The sequence below is a fragment of the Sander lucioperca genome, chromosome 8 (assembly GCF_008315115.2).
Source record: "Sander lucioperca isolate FBNREF2018 chromosome 8, SLUC_FBN_1.2, whole genome shotgun sequence".
Classification (NCBI taxonomy): domain Eukaryota; kingdom Metazoa; phylum Chordata; class Actinopteri; order Perciformes; family Percidae; genus Sander; species Sander lucioperca.
This window is the reverse complement of record NC_050180.1, coordinates 33,829,991-33,850,348: the sequence shown is the minus strand read 5'-3', so window position 1 is coordinate 33,850,348 and position 20,358 is coordinate 33,829,991. Positions and strand designations below refer to the sequence as shown.

The following is a 20,358-nucleotide window of genomic DNA, read 5'->3' as shown; positions in this document are numbered from 1 at the left end:
TCACGACTGAAAACGTTTGTAATTTACTTGAATGTAAGCCAGGCAAAAGCCTAGCACAGTGTGACTCTCCTTACAACACAACTCATTTACGTGGCAAACCAGGTGGCTTTGTAAATAAAAGTTATCACTATGACGTCAGTAAGTTTGGGGAGGTAACATAGATGGTAGTGAAGGGTTAAGATAGAGAGACAACTGTAACCTTACTTACATAACATTTACTTGGCAGATGCTTTTGTCCAAACCGACTTGACGTGATGTTTGGTGGGACAATCTCACCTTGAACTTGTGCTCGTAGCTCTCCAGAGCCTCCATGACCATACACACAGCCTCCATGGAGCGCTCCAGCCGGCCGTCCACGCCGTTGAAGCGGTACATGCTGCCCGACACGTCGGCCAACACCCGTAAACGCTTGGGCTTCTGCTGAGGACTGCCAGGCTGTAAACACAAACACACACACACACAGAAAACTCTAAAAGAAATCAGCAGCGACTAACGATTAAATTAAAGAAAACACCTACTTTGGAAAGTGTTTTGTGGAATTTGGTGTAGCTTACTTAAAAATAACATTCAACACAAGGACAGGGTTTCAAAAGTGGTTTATGATTATTTCAATGTAGACCTTCAGGCCAGACCAAAAATATGCAAAGCTTGGAGCTAAATAAGGTGGAAAAACATGGCATGCATATTATGGTTAGTGTGTGTTTGTATGATTAGTGTGGGAACTATCTGTGTGTGTGTGTGTGTGTGTGTGTGTGTGTGTGGATGTGTGTGTGTGTGTGTGTGTGTGTGTGTGTGTGGGCTTACTCGAGCACACATGACTGCAGAAGAAATGACTTAAAAAACTGTGTGTGAGCTTGAGCAGAAACACAGGGTTCAATAATAATCTCACACACACGCACCACTGGAATGTATCGTCCGACAGATTAAGGTCAAAATGATGTGTGTGAGTCTGGGAATGTGTGAGTGTATGTTTGGAGGTGTGGCTCTGGTGGGGAGAGAGAGAGAAGTGTGGTTTAAATATCTATAGCAACACACATACACACCTCTGGGTCCAGCTCTCCCCTGCGTTTATATATAGCTTTCTCTCCAGTCAGTCCATCTATGATTTTAGCATCATCCAGTTCTCCCAGAGCCTGGTTCTTCAACCACTGCCGCTCCTTCCCTTTAGCCTGGAAAAACACACACATACACACACAAAGTTGGAGCACATGTTTGAGCACACGTTACGTACCTATCAACCAAATAAATAAACACATTTCAAAATCTGTCTGGGGAGGATGATTTCATTTTGGTGGGGCTGATTGAGAAACGAGGAAAAATGTCAGACTGTTTGTAATTCAGGCTGACACATCATAGACAATACATACAGTACGAGTATACCAAAAGGAACTCACGCCCAATTACACATGCACACATTTTGTCACCACCACCAAATAGAACATTTCCTCCCACCCACGCCCACAGAACAAAGAGCCAGGCGGCTGGGGTCTCTTTGAAGCTCTGACCCCCGTTTCTCAGTATGTCCCTCGACTTTTTTTTGCTGCTGTGGTCACTTGGAAGGAGAGAGGTGAGAGGAGGAGGAACATCACTTTCTCCTGTTTTCAGTTTGCAACCCGGAGGAAGGCGAGCTCCTTTACAGAAACAAAAGGAAGCTAACAAAAGAAGGAAGACAATCCGCTCCTCCCCACCCACATTGGCTCACAGCGTGTAGATTTCTTTACAGAACACATGATGCGCGTACACACACACATAGGAACATAGATTGGCCATCGCGTCAGCACAGGTCTCACGACTTGATAAGAAATGACGAGCGTAACATCGTAGCTGTCACTTGTTTGTAGATAGACAGATGGTGAACACTATTGAACTTTAGATGTATAGTACAGTAAGTGTTTTGAAAAGGTTACAGGTAAAAAACTTTTTTCCCCCACAACATATATGCAAGAAAGAGAGCAGCTGGATGTGTATGTATCAAGTGTAAAAACACTCCTACTTCAGAGTATGACTGGACAGTTACCTAAACTTACTTTCAGAATGCTGCCACAAAGTAGAATTTAGGATGGTGTATTGTACTTGTTTTTGATAGGTGTGGTTTGAAGTATTAATGGTATTCATTTTGAAATGAAGAAAAAAAGCATTACTCTATTATGTGTGAGCGTCATGTGAACAGCCAAACAACCTAGCTGAGTTAAAATAGGTTACGTGCAAAAATACACTGAACAAAATTATAAACACAATGCTTTTGTTTTTGCCCCCATTTTTCATGAGCTGATCTCAAAGATCTAAGACTTTTTCTATGTACACAAAAGGCTTATTTCTCTCAAATGTTCACAAATCTGTCTAAATCTGTGTCAGGGAGCACTTCTCCTTTGCCGACATAATCCATCCACCTCACAGGTGTGGCATATCAAGATGCTGATTAGACAGCATGATTATTGCACAGGTGTGCCTTAGGCTGGCCAGAATAGAAGGCCACTCTAAAATGTGCAGTTTTACTGTAAAAAGTGTCAGCTTGCTTAGTTGTGGTCTCTTTATTCATAGAGCAATTGCATCATTGCACAAGATCAGTCACAAAAAAAAATAAAACATTTTTGACAATGTGCTATCTTTTAATAAGCTCACTGTCTCTCCTCCCTCTGCATCACTATCATCTACTGAGAACTCCTAACAAGTTGGGCCTCTGCCAAATATGAGTAATTTTACTTCCCTGGGTCTAAAAGTACAGTAGGAGCACATCTGCATTGTTTAGCAATTCCTTTGGCCAGTTAGGACTGATTTCCTTCTCTGAGACGCTTGACAAATACGCGCGCAGCTGTTTACGTTTGGCACGCCAGTTCTTTGTGGAGAGATAAATAGAGAGGGGGTTTCCCTAAGTGAGACTAGTAGGGGTGGAAACAATACACTATCAGTGACTTCTTAAATCACTCTTCACGTATGATCAAAATAACATGACATCATAGCGCCACGCCTGCTGAGATTGGTATAATCTCCATCATCTTTACAGAGGGAAAGAAGCCCGGGGCTACAGGGACCAATCCAAACAATAACCGACGTTTCATGTTCAGAGCCAGCGCTGGCATGGCCGCAAACACCTGGATGGAAAACACAAACACAGACAAACACACACACACAAACACCCGCCCACCACAACATATACAAATACTGTAGAGCTTCACACCTGGACGGGAGAATAATAGAGCAAGGCCTGGTGTCGCTGCTCTGTAATCATTCTCACACATGCTGCATGATTTTCCTCTCGTCTCACACACACACACACGCACGCGCACACACACACACACACACACACACACACACACACACACACACAGTCGTGCATCAACTCATATTTCCAGTAAGAAGCTCAAACAAAGGGAGGAACATCTAAACCAAAATAATGAAATGGAGACAATATCACATCCTGGATTTTATTACCGCCACCCCCTACCTAAGCCTTTTCTTTTCATTCACTCAGCCAATAAGGGTGCTCCTATGGTACAGCGCCCCCTCCTTCCTGTCTCTGGGGTCGAATAAGGTCAACCGATTATCATCCAACAACTTTATGACTCCCCGACTTTTGTTGTCTGACTGGCCAGGGTCAAATGGACTGCAGTCCTTCCTGTCTGACTATACAGTAAAAAAAAAGGTTGGATTTTGGCCGGGTTGGTCAGTGGGTAGAGCAGGCGCACATGTACTGAGAGGTTTATGCTTCGACGCAGAGGTCCAGGGTTCGAGTCCGACCTGTGACGATTTCCTACATGTCTTCCCCCCCCCTCTCTCTCTCTCTCTCCCTCTCTCTCTCTCCCCTTTCTCACCTAGCTGTCCTGTCAAAAATTAAAGGTGGAAAAGCCCAAAGAAATCTAGAAAAAAAGGTTGGATTATTCTTAAACTGTTCAACTAAACTGACCTGAACATGCAGACCTGTCATGTCAAAAAACATTTTAAACCAAAGAACATACACTGACATTCCAAATAACCTGTGTGAACACAGTGTGTGTGTGTGTGTGTGTCTGGTTGCATGACAGGAGAGTAAGACAAATGTATTGTGTAGACTGCGCTGGCATCAGTCATGGAATCAAAGAGACCACTCACTCACTCACTCTCTCTCTCTCTCTCTCTCTCAAAACATAATAAGGTTTCAAAGAATAACATCAGGCTGAATCTACGAGGAAATGTATACAACTGAATCAAATGGGATTTGAAATTCAGTCGGTGTTTTTGGCCACTAGCTAGCTTTGTAGATGCGTGTGTCGTTGTGAGATGCTTCGTTAAATTAGAGTTGCTTACAACAGATGTCGACAAAGTCTTCGCTCCTGGACATAATGTACACATTACATGCACGTTCATGCCTTTGACCACAATGAATTTGAAGTAGTGCCAACTTTTTATCGGATTGCTCCTGACTCGCCATCTCTGCTGCTTCATCGAATCTCTGTTTAGCTGTTGTGTGTGTGTGTGGCGCGTGTGCTGGCATGTATGTAAAAACACTGGCTCTGATTGGCTACCATGAAACATGACTCTGACTTAGCCAATCATAATCGCTTGCCTCGTTATTAACCCACCTCCTCACTAGCTGTGAGCCAGGGGTGCGTTCGGACACCCCCCTCTGTCGCTTTCACGTCACCTTTTGGTATCGCCTCAGCTCGCTTGGAACCTCAACTGAGGAGGTACTAAAAAAAGTACCTGTTAGCAGGTACCAGGGACTTTTTTTGGAAAACCAAAAAAGGCGAGTAGAGTCGAGGCGAGTCGAGCAGGTACCACGTAATGGAAAAACGCCAAAAGGCTTGTTATCGTCACATGATTTTTGTAAATTTTATTTTTGGACCAACTGACCAGCTGCGGATCAAAGCTACGAAAGGAAAGATCCAAGGCAACAGAAATTGCAATATAGTGAGTAAAATTACTGTCAGTTAAATTGGCCATCTGTCATATATCATGCATAGTGACAATAAGCCACAGATCGCTGGTAAGATTTTGATAAAGATATTTCATTGAACTGATGTAGAAACTGGCTTCATCGATTCCTTTCATTCATGAAGGTACCAGTGAGGCTCTGAGCTGTCACGGCTGTGCCTTGTTCTACAGAATTTAGGAATATCAAAAAGAAATCATGTTTAAAAAAAAAAAAAAGAAATAAAGAAGTGTGATGGAGTAGAGAGAAGCTAACCTGTAAACTGTCCAGGATGATGCGCAGTGACTGGACTTGTCTCCTGACGGCGTTGGAGAAGCGCTCGTACGTGGCAGCATCATACTCGCTCATATCAATCTCTTTCAACCTGAGGCAGAGGGACGGAGAGACACACAGAGGGAGAGGAGAGACACATGACTTGATCTGATATGTTTTAGGCAAACCACCCGTTGTATTCAAGTATACAGTATGTTGGATATGAGTTCTCTATACTCTGCCTCCGCTTCCTATTCTCAAACATAATCACTGCAAAAGCTGAGAGTGCTGCTGCAAAGCATTAACTTCTCCTTGACATGCTTTTCCCAAAAGAACTCCATTTCGTTTTAATTTCAAAAACAGGCAAGTCTAAGGATGCAACCACGATGCAGCAGAGCAGAATAACAACTGCATTTCTTTGGTAAATTAGAAGCTACTGCTTCTTCATTTCCCTCTTGAAAAAGGTCAGGTAGATAGAGAAAGAAAGAGTGAAAATGGACTGAGAAATCTCTTCAAGAGCTCAGGACACCTGTGGACAAACTGACACAGAGGTCAGTGTTGTTAAATATGGAGCTCCTCTTTTGTGTGTGTGTGTGTGTGTGTGTGTGTGTTCTCTCCAAAAACAACACCTGTGGACTTGACAAGACAGGTGGGCTGTGCCCCCCAAGCCGAGCTTATCAGTATAATCCCACTGTGCAGGTACTTCAGTATCGCTGACACACACAGACACAGAATCCTCCTTGTGTGTGGTAAGGCTGCTACCCTCACCATGTACACTGATGTGTGTGTGTGTGTGTGTGTGTGTGTGTGTGTGTGTGAGAGAGAGTGAGAGAGAGAGAGAGAGAGAGAGAGAGAGAGAGAGAGAGAGAGAGAGAGAGAGAGAGGTGAGGGGTGAAGGAAATCTCTGCCAGGTGTTTGAAACTTTTTGTGACAACCAGACCGTGACCACCACAGAGATACAGCGCAGTGACTTCAAAAAGCAGGTAGGGATGGAAGGATGGAGGAGAGGCTCTGACTTTATGTGTCACGGCTTGCAACAAACCTGTGTGTGTGTATGTGTGTGTATGACAGTAGAGTAAGACAGACGTATTGTGTAGACTGCGCTGGCATCAGCCATGCAATCAAAGAGACAAAATCTCTCTCCTCTCCTCCTCTTTCTCCCTCCCCACCCCCCCTTGTCTCTCTCTCCCTCCCTCTCACTCACCCTCTCTCTCTCTCTCTCTCTCTCTCTCTCTAACTCTCTCTCTCTCACTCTCTCCCTCTCTCCCCCAGAGGATTTAGCATTGGAAATTCATTGGAAACCTGTATGTAATTGGACTGCGTAATGTAACAGGAGCACCCAGCTAAAATCCACGCAGACAAGGGATGAATGTCTGCAAACTCCAAAGTCCAAACCTCATTTTGGTGTCTTCTTGCCGCAAAAATAATGAAAGATTGAATATGTAGGGACATAAAAAAAACAAACAAATAAAAAACACTTTAAACTGTGAAAGAGAAGTGAAAAGTGTCCTGACCCTCCAAGCAAAATGTCAGCATCATTTGACTGGTACAGTAGCTGATAATAATGTGAACGACTTTCCTTTAATGAATATTAAACATGTATGTTTGATTGTAGCCCATTCATGTGTAGTTCCGGTAATTGGCCTTCATTCTCATGACACATAATGCACTCCAGTTATTTTGGACCTGCACACACAGTCTCCCTGTCTGTTCCGCTGCATTCACACCACACCATGTCAGCCCACAGAACACTACATAGCAGGGTAACCTCCTCCACACATTCCTAGGTGTGTGCACGTGTGGGTGAGGATGCGTGAGAGTGTATGTGGTGAGCAGCAGACACTCTGGCCAGTGGCCGCGACTGTTTCCTTCAAATTCCTGAACCTTGACCTAAACAGGAGAAAGAGAGTGGATGACAAATACAGAGAAAGAGTCTGTTTTGGCTCGGGGTGGAGACACTGACATTTCACACACAACAGCCACAAAAACAAGGACTTATGCTGACACTCCCTGCGACGACACACAATACACAAACAGTGACCTTCCATCCATAAGACCTGCCAGTCCCCGGCTTTAGAAGAGGATGGCTTTCTGTTCACATATTGTTTTTGTTCTCATTTTATTTTGCAAATTGTGAGTTTTGACAGTGGCTTTGTTCTTGTACGCGTCCATTCTGTCAAACATCTGTCCATCACAGCTTCCCACAAACGTAGCATTTCTGTATTGTAATAAAAAGTGTGAAATATGGTTAACGCTGAACAATAATCCAATTATCCAACGCTCATCAATTCTTGAGCGATGCTTTCCATTTTTTTTCAGTTTAAAGCCACATTTTCACAATACACTTTTTTAAGATCTTAGTAGTTTAACTATATTTTAAACGGATGAAGAATTGTAGTCATCGGATAATAAATTTTAGTAGTTGGACGTCTGGATATTAAAGTGCTCATATTATGCTCATTTTCAGGTTCATAATTGTATTTAGAGGTTATATCAGAATAGGTTTATGTGGTTTCATTTTCAGAAAACACCATATTTTTTGTCGCACTGCACATTGCTGCAGCTCCTCTTTTCACCCTGTGTGTTGAGCTCTCTGTTTTAGCTACAGAGTGAGACATCTCACTTCTGTCCCATCTTTGTTGGGAGTCACACATGCACAGTAAGTACTGCTAGCTCGTCAGTTGCAGAGCATGAGGGCGTGCCATGCTAGCAGCTAGGCGAGTATGTAACGTGTGTTCCAAAGTGACCACGTTTGTCTCTGAAGTAAAGGCTGGACTACAATAGAGCTGTTTGGAGCAGTTTGTGAACAGTGTTTTCTGTTGGAGATGGTAAGTCCCTTTGGGGTGGACTTTGGGCTTTTTCACTTTGTAAACCTATAACGTGCACAAAAAGATATATAACACAATAAACGACAGGGGAAAAGCCAAAAAGCACAATATGAGCACTTTAAGTTATCAGAGAAAAAAGCTGTGCAAACATTAGTGGCAGCTCTATTCTGTATTTTTTACCGGTTTCAATCAGTGGGTCCGTTTGTTTTGGAGAGGAGACCTCTGCGGATAAAAAACCTTCTAAACGATGAACACTGTGGGAATCCTAGTCTCTATCCACGACTTTCCACTTCTGAGATTGCTCCGTTGTTGCCGGAAATTCCGCCGGATGTCCTTCTTTTCGACCGGATGTCCGTCCCCTTCCTCTTTCTTTGTGTTGGCGTTCTAACCTCTGGTGGATTTCTGAGGACTATGATTAACTGCTCCTCAGATCTCTGCAGGGTAAATCCAGACAGCTAGCTAGACTATCTGTCCAATCTGAGTTTTCTGTTGCACGACTAAAACTACTTTGGAACGTACACATGTTCCACCAAAACAAGTTCCTTCCCGAGGCTATTTTGCAGAGGCACCGTGGCTCCATCTGGGGCTTAGCGCCGCCCAAGACGATTGTGATTGGTTTAACCCTTGCGTTGTCTTCCAGTCGACCAACTTCCAGTCGAACTAATTTTCGACACTTTTTCCGAAGTTTTTATCACTTTTTTTACGCTTATTTCTACACTTTTTTGACGTTTTGGTCGTTTTTCTGACGTTTTTGCAGCTTTTTTAGACATTTTTGTCATTTTTTTCAACATTCTTTTACCATTTTCTTTTCAAATGCTATGGAATTTAATAAATCAATTAAATTTAATTAAAGTAGTGAACTGATCATTTATTTTAATTGTGAAGAGCATTGAATGGAACCATCCACGTTATTTTTCTTTGACAATTTGGTTGAAAGAAACCCAAAAATTCTGATATAGAAACTTTTAAAAATGGGTCAAATTTAACCCGAGGACAACAGGAATGGTTAAAGAAATGCCAAGAAACCAGAGCACGTTTTTCTCCCATCCCGGAATACTTTGTGGACTAGCCAGACCCTCCTCCGCAGCGCTGTGGAGGAAGGTCTGGCAACGCGAGACTATGGAAATGGAATGAATAAATAAGTGACATAATATTGAGAAACAAGGTTTCTGCCCGACATCCACAATAAAAAATTTGGCAGGTATGGAGACATAGCCAGAAACATATCTAGAGATGTGTGAGTATGTGTGTGTACATGCTCGCTTGGGTGTTTTAAGCATACCTAAGCCTGTTATTGCTTGTGTGTGTGTGTGTGTGTGTGTGTGTGTGTGTGTGTGTGTGTGTGTGTGTGTGTCAGGTACTCAAGGGTTTAGGGAAGGATCATAGTTTGATTGATGCTTAACCCAAAGCTATGTAAACAAAGGATTGTGCACACACATCGGTGAATGAGAAGGTATGGAAAAAGCCTGACAGAGCTGGCGTGGGACATGAAAAAAAAAGAAAAAAAAAGACATAAAATCAAGCCGCCCTATCAGGCAGGTATTTCCGTTGTGTGTGCTCACCTGCTGTGTCAAAGTACAGTGACATCTACTTGGAAACAGGGTATCAGCATGTAGCTACAAGAGTTTCTCCGGGCTTAGTGGGACACTGATAGATAGGCAGAAGACAGGGAGGGAGGGGACGGGTGTCAAAGAAGAAATTTAGAAAAGCAAGTGAAGAACAAGGAAAGAAGAAAAGACACAAAAAAGAAGAGAGAGAGGTTGTCCTCTTGGTGTGAAAGCAGCCAGTGTGTGAGAAGGGCCATGCAGGAAAGGGGGAGGATAAGGGGGATGGGGGAGAAAAGAAAGTATAGAGAAAGAGACTGTTTGAAGCAAAAGAGAACAGAGACAGCCTTCATGGTTGAGCTGGTGAAAGGGGTGCCCTCTTAAACCTCCGCTCTGAAGCAAATGTGTGTAAGTGCAGACACACACACACACACACACACACACACACACACACACACACACACACACACAGGCCAGTGGCATCTACCAATGCGCTCATCCATCCATCCAGCCGGGGCACTGCAGCCTGTGGTTGTTTACCCAGGATGGAGCACCATACCTGGGATGGCTGACTGACCAGGAAACCCTGCAAATGGCCTAAACAAAAAGGCCCACACCAGGGCCCCAGGAAGTGCGTCAGGCTTTGAAGCAAATTGAACATACAGTAGTGGCCAAACAGTGGAATTACAACTCCTGGCCCGTCACACGATGCCCTCTGGCCCAAAACGACTTTTTCCCGTAGACTTACATGGCAAAAGAGAAGTCTGTAAATCAGTGGCTACATGTTTTAAGTGTCTCAAGCCTCGCAAAATGGCTCGTTTCAATACCAGAATTTGATCAATTCAGGCCGATAACATTTGGAAAGTCTAGAAGAGCCGCACAATTAAATCATTAATTCCCCATTCAAGTTAGCGGAGCGCTAAACCGGAAGTTGCCGGCTCGGCCCTCGTAGGTCTCCAGTGCACCTGCTCTGTGGGCCGCACAGTGCGGAAGCAGCGGCGATCATCCAGGTAAGTAAGTCAAGTTTATTTGTATAGCACCTTTCACTGATAAAAATCACTTCTTCACAATAAAATGTAATACAATACAACAAATTAAAATACAAGAAAATTTAAATACATATAGAAAACATAACAAACATCCATAAAAACCCCTCGGCTAACTAAAAGCCTGCTTGAATAGGAGAGTCTTCAATTGCTTTTTAAAAGATTTGACAGAATTCACACAACGTAGAGAGGGAGGCAAGGCATTCCACAGCCTAGAAGCCACTGCGGGGACTGATCGGTCCCCTCTAGTTTTAAATCGAGTGCGGGGAACCACTAATAGTTTCTGAACTAATAACCTCAGACTACAGGTGAGAGTATGAAGCTGTATCAAGTCAGAGATGTAGGGAGAAACTTGACCGTGCAGGGCTCTAAAAGTAAGCACCAGGATTTTAATTTGAATTCTGTACTGGACTGGTAATCAGTGAAGTGATGCTAAAACAGGTCATTTTTGGCTCCATGTGCCACTGAGAAACTTCCATAAGAATGAACGGGGCTCTGCCTCGAATGCTGTATCCAGTTTTTATTATACTTCCATGGTCCACCCGCCACACACACACACACACACACACACACACACACACACACACAGACACACACACACACACACACACAGGGAAGTTTCCAAAGTGGAAAAAGAGAGTCAGTCCAAAACATCTGTGCCTCCACACAGTTTCACACCTGTGGAGCTAACTCAGTTTGGATATGGGTGATGGGTTAAGTATGGACCATGCTACATGCTTTCTGCTTTCCTTCATGGTATTTTCTTTATTCAAAGCAACCTACCTTTCTTTGAAGGCCTTTTCACCCATTTCGCGGGCGGCTCTGCGGACCTCTTCCGGAACGGCATCTTTCTCAGCCTGGGACACCTGGTAGACTTTGTGTCCTGCATCCAGCCGATAGGGACCCCCTTTGCCACCCAGCCCCGCCGTGTCTCTGCCGCCTGCAAAGAAACATCTTATTAGAGATGAACCGATCACAGTTGTTGCAGGCACTTTCGAAAACAAATAACTGATTTTAAAGAGAGTTTCGAGAAAGAGTTTCCATTAACTCAGTACAAAGTTCCCACTGATTTTACTATAAAATTAACACATTACCATACACGATCATTCGTTGAACTATTGATAAGTGCTTCTCTGCTTATTTTTTTATTAACCTTCCACGAAAAAGCTGAACACCAAGGGATGCAATTAACAATTTCATGAAGATTTATCTTTGGATTCTTGTTTAATTGATTGTTTAGTGTATAACATTTCAGAAAAAAATAAAATGCCCATCTCAATTTCCCAGAGCTCAAGATGATGTCCTTCAACATCAATCATCAAAATTGGTGTCTATTCATTTTCTATTGACTGACTAATGAGTTAACAAGCCAACTGTTTCACCACTATGATTGCCCCTTCACATTTATAAAGTCACATACAGTATATATAAGTACAGTTTTTACTACCATCCTCTTAAGCAGTTGAGCAGACGGAGGCTAAGTGCCTTGCTAAGGGCAACTGCTGTCTCTGCTACACCTTTTTATCAATCATATTAATGTGTTTGTAAAATTTCATCACAGATTTCAATAAATATATATGATATATATAATTAGTGCATGTTGCTGCTGACCCAGTAAGAAATACTGGTTACCTGTGCCTCCTGCCCACTGGTTTCCCCCAACGTGAGGAGCGTTGTTGGGGTCGAACTTGCCATGTTTCGGGGCACTGACATCCAGACCGCTGTCCCTCTGGATGGTAATCTGAAAGGAGAGGAGCGAGAGATACCATGTGGGTCAGCTTAAAGCATATAGGTGCAGATTCACATACATCTGTGCAGATGTTCTAAGCCTCTGAAGTGAGACAACAGATGCCCCTAGCTTATGAGGGTTAAAGGTTCGGTTCAGCCCCAACTCACAAAAAGAAAACTATTGTAGAAGAATATTTTCTACCCATCACTATCTTGCCATGTATGTGTCATTTTTCCAAAAACAATGACTCTGTAACTCTAGATAATCTATTTCTATCCATCCTGATAATTATATCCATCTATACTCTCTTCAAAGCCACCAGACTCATTTGACAATAGCAGTCATTTTACCTCACAGAACACGGGAGTTGCTGATCTACCGCTGCCTCCATTGGTTAGTTGTTTGTTAGTTTTATGAGCTCCTGACATTTTTCATTTTGAAAAACCAAAGTCACACAATAACACAAGCACCGGAGGCAGCGGTAGAGCAGCAACGCCCGTGTTCTGTGAGGTAAAATGACTGTTTTTGTCAAAGGAGTCTGGTGGCTTTGAAGAGAGCAGAGATAACGGCTTCAGTTCCCCGTCGTAAAGGGCTGTCTGGCAGCAAGGTGAAGCGCTGAAAATATTCTTAATATAGTTACTGACATAGATGTTTTTAGGTGTCTAAAATGCGTTTAGCTGTTGCCCCCCTTCCACAGCAGGCCATTGCTTAGCTTCCGTGTTGGCAATCCTGCCTGCTTCTTTACAAGAAGTACCTCATACAACCATACTTCAAAAAATCTGAACTATGCCTTTAGATAACCAGTTATTGGATAACATTTGAAAATGGCTCAGGGAATCCGTTTCATGAGAAAAGCTGTGTTTACAGTGTTAAAACACTCTGAAAAAAAGCTTCAAAGAAAACAAATTGGGTTGCAATTGTAGTATTAACCCTAACCCTTTGCCACTAATAGATTTATTAGATTGTAATTTTTTTCACCCAACTCTTAAAACCTTCTTTTTTGATAACCTCCAGATGCATTGAATCAGTATGTGTGACAGCCAACAAAACACCTAAACAATCAGCTACCTCTCACACAGTCAGAGCATCGAGAGAATGCACTTTGTATCTCTAAGGTCTGAGCTTTCCACGGGATAGACAGAATAGTCTTTGTCTTTCTCTGCAGGAGAGTGATGTAGAGGGGAGGGAGCGGCGACACAGAGAGGCTAAAGCTTTTGGATTTTTAGGTCCATCTCAACGCCACCATCGGTGCCAAAATCAGCATGCTGGCTCTCATACTGAGGCAGGGCGGCCGGCCAGAGTCTGGCACGCATGAAAGAGTGAGAGAGGAATGGGTAGTTCAGTGGGAGACTAAGTGCATCCCCTGTAGTTCAGCTGCATTCTTACATACTGCGGGGAAACTGAACGGTATCTTTGGGGAATGAGGTTTGGTTGTCAACTGGGGACGGCTGTGTGTGTTATTATCTTTGCTGTTTTTTTTTTTTTATTTGTGTCATTCAGGTTTTTTTTATTATTATTTTCAAACTGGTACAAAAACCACTCAAGTGGTATCAAATGTGGGGGAAAAAAATCAGATAGAGGAATGGTAAAGACAAAGTCAAAACTGTTTCTGTTTAAAGGAATACGGCTGCTGTTACCTGACATTTGAGAGAAGGAAAATGAAAATAATATAATATGTAAATATACATACACTTACGCACATATTGATAATAGTGCACCCTTTCATTGGCCATAGCCCAGTGTCATATTTAGACTTCTTTTAATGACATAGGCCCCTTCCATCTTTGCTGTTTTTGATTTTTTCTTGGTTTGTCATGCACTGAGCGGTTGAACAGACACTTATCTAGTAGGAGCAGCAATCCAGCTGAGAGACACCCCCTTCTGTCCCTCCGTTGACCCACTGTCCACACCTCAAACTCAGGCTCCGTCCTCACATCATCAGCAGAGCTCTCTATATTTAGCAGAGATTAGGAGGCTCAGTCTGATATAAACCATGTCAGATTACAAGGACAAGATAACACTCACTGTGGGAACCAGCGCGTACAGTGGACCGACGGGAAGTGTTGGACACAGCAACATGACATCCTGACTTTGCGTACATCATAACATACACGCCCACTTTCCTAAAGCCAAGTGGCGTGTTACCTGTATGCATTTTGACCTATCCGCGTGTATGTCTACGCTGTATACAACGGACGTAAACATACACGCCACTTGTCGTGTTATCGCGTAAACATACACGCCCTTTTTTACTACTCGCTACAGCGTAAATGCACACGCAATCGCAAGGTAATGTAAGTCAATGGAGGCCAAACGGCGTTGATAAACACGCTAAAAAGCGAGTATGCGTCTTGATAACACGCCAACAATGGCATACGAATTGGCGTGTCATACATACGCCACTTCATGAGATCAGTCTGGACACAATATGTTTGATATTTCTCATGCAGATTTAGACTAAACAACACACTAAGGCTACGTGTAGACTAGGGGTCTTCAACGTCTTTTAGCCCAGGGACCCCTAAGCTGAAAGAGTGACAGATATGGCATCAGGTTTATGTCATATCCCGCGAGTGCCATAAAACACGCTCACAAGCAAATTATATAATTCGTGCAGATATTACTCTTCGCGTTTGAAATGATATAATTTGCTCGTGAGCATGTTTTATTGTAGGTAGTAGGGACCTCCTACTGCATATGTTGTAGACAACTGAGTTGCACATTAAACTGGGCCCAATGGATGACAGTAAATGAATAGTATTTATACATCATGTTTTAACGTTTAACATAGATGCGGAAGGCACAGTGAATCTTTAAGCTTAACTGTATGGCTACCGTAGTGGCAACCTTACCTATAGTAGGCTTATCTTACTACCTGTAGCACACTCCTTACAGGAAGCTCACAATAATAGTATGATCAGACTGGCCAGGAACATTTCAAATGACTCCTCACATGTTTTGCACAGAGAATATCTGCTTCTGCCTTCAAACAGTCAAGTCTCCAAGACCTTGTCTGTGTGTATGTTCATGTCATGTTTCTGTTGTTATACATGTATGCTTTGTTTCCTTACTTGTGTGTTTATGTCATTTGTGGTAATGTTTCATGTATGTCCTTTGGTGTTATTCATCTTATGTATGTCTGTATGTCTATGTCCTCTTTCTTATATGAGCTACCCAGGGATGGAAAACAAATTTCAGCCCTGGCTGACAATAAAAGTTGTATCGTATCTGTGGCCGGGTTGGCTCAGTGGGTAGAGCAGGCGCACATATACTTAGAGGTTTATGCCTCGACGCACGGTTCGAATCCGCCCTGTGACGATTTCCTGCATGTCTTCCCCCTCTCGCATCTAGCTGTCCTGTCAAAATAAAGGTGGAAAAGCCCAAAAAAATAATCTTTAAAAAAAAAAGAAGTTGTATCGTATTGTATCTTCAATGTGTAAATAATTTTTTGACGGCAATGGTCTTGCTAGAAACAGAAATGTTAAAGTGCACTCATATTATGCTCATTTTCAGGTTCATAATTGTATTTAGAGGTTATATCAGAATAGGTTTACATGGTTTAATTGTCAAAAAAACACCATATTTTGTTGTACTGCACATTGCTGCAGCTCCTCTTTTCACCCTGTGTGTTGAGCTCTCTGTTTTAGCTACAGAGTGAGACCTCTCACTTCTGTTCCATCTTTGTTGGGAGTCATGCCAGCAGCTAGGTAAGGACTACTAGCCAGTCAGAAGCAGAGTATGAGGGCGTGCCATGCTAGCAGCTAGGCGAGCATTATAACGTGTGTTCCAAAGTGACCACGTTTGTCTCTGAAGTAAAGGCTGGACTACAATAGAGCTGTTTGGAGCAGTTTGTGAACAGTGTTTTCTGTTGGAGATGGTAAGTCCCTTTGGGGTGGACTTTGGGCTTTTTCACTTTGTAAACCTATAACATGCACAAAAAAGATATATAACACAATAAAGGAAAGGGAAAAAGCCAAAAAGCATAATATGAGCACTTTAAAATAAAATGTGCCTCTCAACATGTATTCAGAGACCATCTCTCAGGCATTTCTGCTTTTCAAGTTTTCCAATCTCCGCCTTCACATCTGGAGCAGATGTTGGTTTTAAATGCCGTGCAGATGGGCACCGTGTTAATAGCTGAAAACGCTTATTCACTTTTACCACACACATTTTAACAGCCAGTCTAAGCATTCACACGGTCAATCTACCAAGAAAAAGCTGTCCTCTTTTACCTCTCTAGGAGAGTACATATGAATATCTGAAAGTAAAAAAACTGAAATAATGATCCAAATCACTGATCTTAAACATTTTTCAACATAATAATCCAATTAACTTTTCTAAACACAATTTAAGTGAATCATAATAATAATAATAATAATAATAATAATAATAATAATAATAATAATAATAACAGAAGTAAATAAATATTTCAAACCTGAATTTAAAAAAAATAAGCAGCAACATATGTAAATCCGAGCGATATTAGTTTATCGCTGATGTATCTATTTTACCACAGTTATACTCCCTGGCCACTTTATTAGGTACACCTATACAGGTAAATGAGGAGGGGGGGGGCGTGTGTGTGTGTGTGTGCGTGTGCGTGTGCATGTGTGTGTGTGCTCGCAGAAGTAACCAGAGAGAGCTCGGTGCCATCGCTCTGTGGTGAGGTAAAGGGTCAGAGGTTTGTCACCACAGGTCACCTCCGCCATGTGACCGCTCTCCGATTACACACTAATGTATGCATGAGTCATACACCGCAAACAGCACCAAACAGTACCAAACAGCACCAGAACACAGAGACGGGGACTCAAGTTTGAGACTCTGACTCGCGTCAAACTTCAGTCGCACACACAGTGACTTCAGACTTGACTTGAGACCCGTCCTCAAAAGACTTCAGACTCGAGCTGCGGGACTCGTGAACAATCTTTATTTTTAGGAAACGTCTGATGAGCTAAAGGTTATTCCCCTCCCTGCGTAACCTTTAACCTACCTACGTAACACGTAATCTGTAACGCATCTGCTCCGCGAGGCCACACATGAGAGAGGACAACAAACATGTCGACCGCACCGGCAGCTGCTGTGCCATTCATCAGAAGCTTTGGCTTTAGAATACTTCAGACAACAAGGCCCAAACAAAAGAAGCGCTGAATGCAAAATATGTGCTATCACGATAAAGGATTCTGGCTCAACCACGTCTAATTTTATCAGGCAGCTGAAAAACGCACCCTGATAGGTTAGCAAACATGTCAAACTCAGCATTGGCCATCTAACGTTAGCTTGCTTCTTGCTTTAGCTACGACCTACGGGAGGTTAACTCTGACTGTCGTTAGTTGATGTTATTATATATAGCTATGCAGTGTTCTAAGCAGCCTGGATGGAACGCAGCAGGTGATACAACACTTGCTATAACCATGAGAGACTTGAGACTTGACTTGGACACTAGCTCAAAGACTTGACTTGGACACTAGCTCAGAGACATGACTTGGACACTAGCTCAGAGACATGACTTGGACACTAGCTCAGAGACTTGACTTGGACACTAGCTCTAAGAATTGAGACTTGACTTGGACACTAGCTCAAAGACATGACTTGGACACTAGCTCAAAGACTTGACTTGGACACTAGCTCTAAGAATTGAGACTTGACTTGGACACTAGCTCAGAGACTTGACTTGGACACTAGCTCAGAGACTCATGAGTATCTCTACCAGAACATGAGCTTTGCTGCACACATGCCTGTGCCACGTTGGGAAGTGACGGTGTGCACCTGATGCGCGGGAATGTGTCTTCAAAAGGCTTAGCTGTACCGGCTAGACATATCAATCTCACTGAGTGTTTATGGATGTGATTACGATCACTTGATAAACACCACACACACACTGTTTTTTCCCTGACAACACAGCACCACTTCTAGGGTTGCACGATATTGACAAAATGTGATATTGCGATGTCGATTATGAATATTTACGATATCGATATTAATTTCGATATTTTTAAACATATGTAAAATTACAAAAGGTATGGGGAAACGCATCAAAATAGATTCATAACAAATTAAACAAGTTTTCTTACAACACAAGGTTTATTTCAACTGACGGTAATATTGGACTGGTCCAACATGAATAAATAAATAAGGACCATGTCTACAGAACAGGACATGTTTTACTGGTTGGACAGTATAAAATATATAAATAAAGAGAACAGGACAGGTTTTACTGGTTGGACAGTATATAATATATACATAAAGAGAACAGGACAGGTTTTACTGGTTGGACAGTATATAATATATAAATAAAGAGAACAGGACATGTTTTACTGGTTGGACAGTATAAAATATATAAATAAAGAGAACAGGACATGTTTTACTGGTTGGACAGTATAAAATATATAAATAAAGAGAACAGGACATGTTTTACTGGTTGGACAGTATAAAATATATAAATAAAGAGAACAGGACAGGTTTTACTGGTTGGACAGTATAAAATATATAAATAAAGAGAACAGGACATGTTTTACTGGTTGGACAGTATAAAATATATAAATAAAGAGAACAGGACAGGTTTTACTGGTTGGACAGTATAAAATATATAAATAAAGAGAACAGGACACAACTTTTCTTTCGCTTCCCTGATTCGTTTAGTTGTCTCTATCTATTTCTTCACTTACACTGTCACTGTTGAAATATGCACAGACGTGGTACGCTCCATAGGGTTTGTCACGTAGTGGACCCGTGCGCTGACGTGCACTAACATGTGCAGGCGGCACGGTAACCATGGTAACTGGCCAATGAAATGATGATCATTACAGCGTTTCAAGTGGGCTCTAAATCAAACACAACTAAGTCACACAGCCAACGGACGGGACGCAGCGCTCCACAAAATAAGCTAAATATTGCATACGTATCGCGACACTTTCGATATAATAATGCGCAACGTGATATTGCGATAACGATATTGAGTCGATATATCTTGCACCCCTAAACACTTCCATCAGGCCCTGATGGTCACAGTTCCCTGCTTGTCTTAGTAATCCACCGTTGTCATTACACTGTGTTTGGATAAACCTGCAATGCTGGTGACAACATAACTCGTGGATGTGTCTTCAGGCTGGTAATGGACTCTATTCTGGATCAGTCACAACCAGTAAAGGGGTGACGAATGCTCTACTTTTGGATTTTAGGAAAAATGATGAGTGAAGCTTTACGGCATGTGTCCATTCTGGTCTCCGAGAGCGGTCACACACGGTTCAAGTTCCTGCTCTGGTTGTGAAAGAGGTATGAGTCATTTGGACAATGTAGTGACAGGGTGGTGTGTGTGTGTGTGTGTGTGTGTGTGTGTGTGTGTGTGTGTGTGTGTGTGTGTGTGTGTGGGTGTGTGTGTGTGTGTGTGTGTGTGTGTGTGTGTGTGTGTGTGTGTGTGTGTGTCACATTACAATGTCCCAGCAGGACCATTATTTTCTTAAATACATGAATACTATACATGAAAACATTTGTTTCTGACATGATCACCTAGTATTAGTGTTATTCTACATGTCTCAGTCTGTTTACGGCTTCCACGCCAAAATTATACACATTTATACATAACTATCCGGGTCATTAAGGATATTGTTGTAAAAAACAAAACAAAACAAACAAACATTTAAATAGGAAAAAAACACTTCAGGAACCAGTGTCCCTCCCAAACCACGTTCATTTTATCAATTTTAAATTGTTTAATTCCTATTTAAAAATAGGTCCCATTAAGCTAAAGATGGCACCTTAACCCCGAGACAGAGAGGCAAGACGAGTGTGGGGCAGGCGGCGCGGTGGAGAAAACCTCATTTTTATGACTGTGGGAATCAATGTCTCTCTCCCAGCCTCCTCTCTCAATGACTTTTCCCCCTCTCGCTGTCTTTTCTTCACCCGACGTCTCTCTCTTCCTCTCTCATCTGCGGCCCATGCCTCGTCTTGTGACATTAATAGCCTCATAAATTTCTGATTCTCCCTTTAGACGCCTAAAGACAGAAAGTGATTTAGGAGTGAAGACATCTGTGTGTGTGTGTGTGTGCAGTCA

General features: G+C 42.5%; 1 protein-coding gene across 1 annotated transcript in view; it reads right to left on the bottom strand.

The window, feature by feature from the left end:
* The window catches only part of vwa8 (von Willebrand factor A domain containing 8), a 116,591-nt gene that overhangs the window by 8,154 nt on the left and 88,079 nt on the right, over positions 1-20,358 (bottom strand). Inside the window, exons 38-42 of the mRNA XM_031295421.2 lie at positions 12,212-12,320; positions 11,363-11,519; positions 5,165-5,273; positions 1,044-1,169; positions 277-435 (exon numbers count right to left, since the gene is read on the bottom strand). Coding sequence (XP_031151281.2) covers positions 277-435; positions 1,044-1,169; positions 5,165-5,273; positions 11,363-11,519; positions 12,212-12,320 — 660 coding nt within the window. The remainder of the gene's footprint in view (positions 1-276; positions 436-1,043; positions 1,170-5,164; positions 5,274-11,362; positions 11,520-12,211; positions 12,321-20,358) is intronic.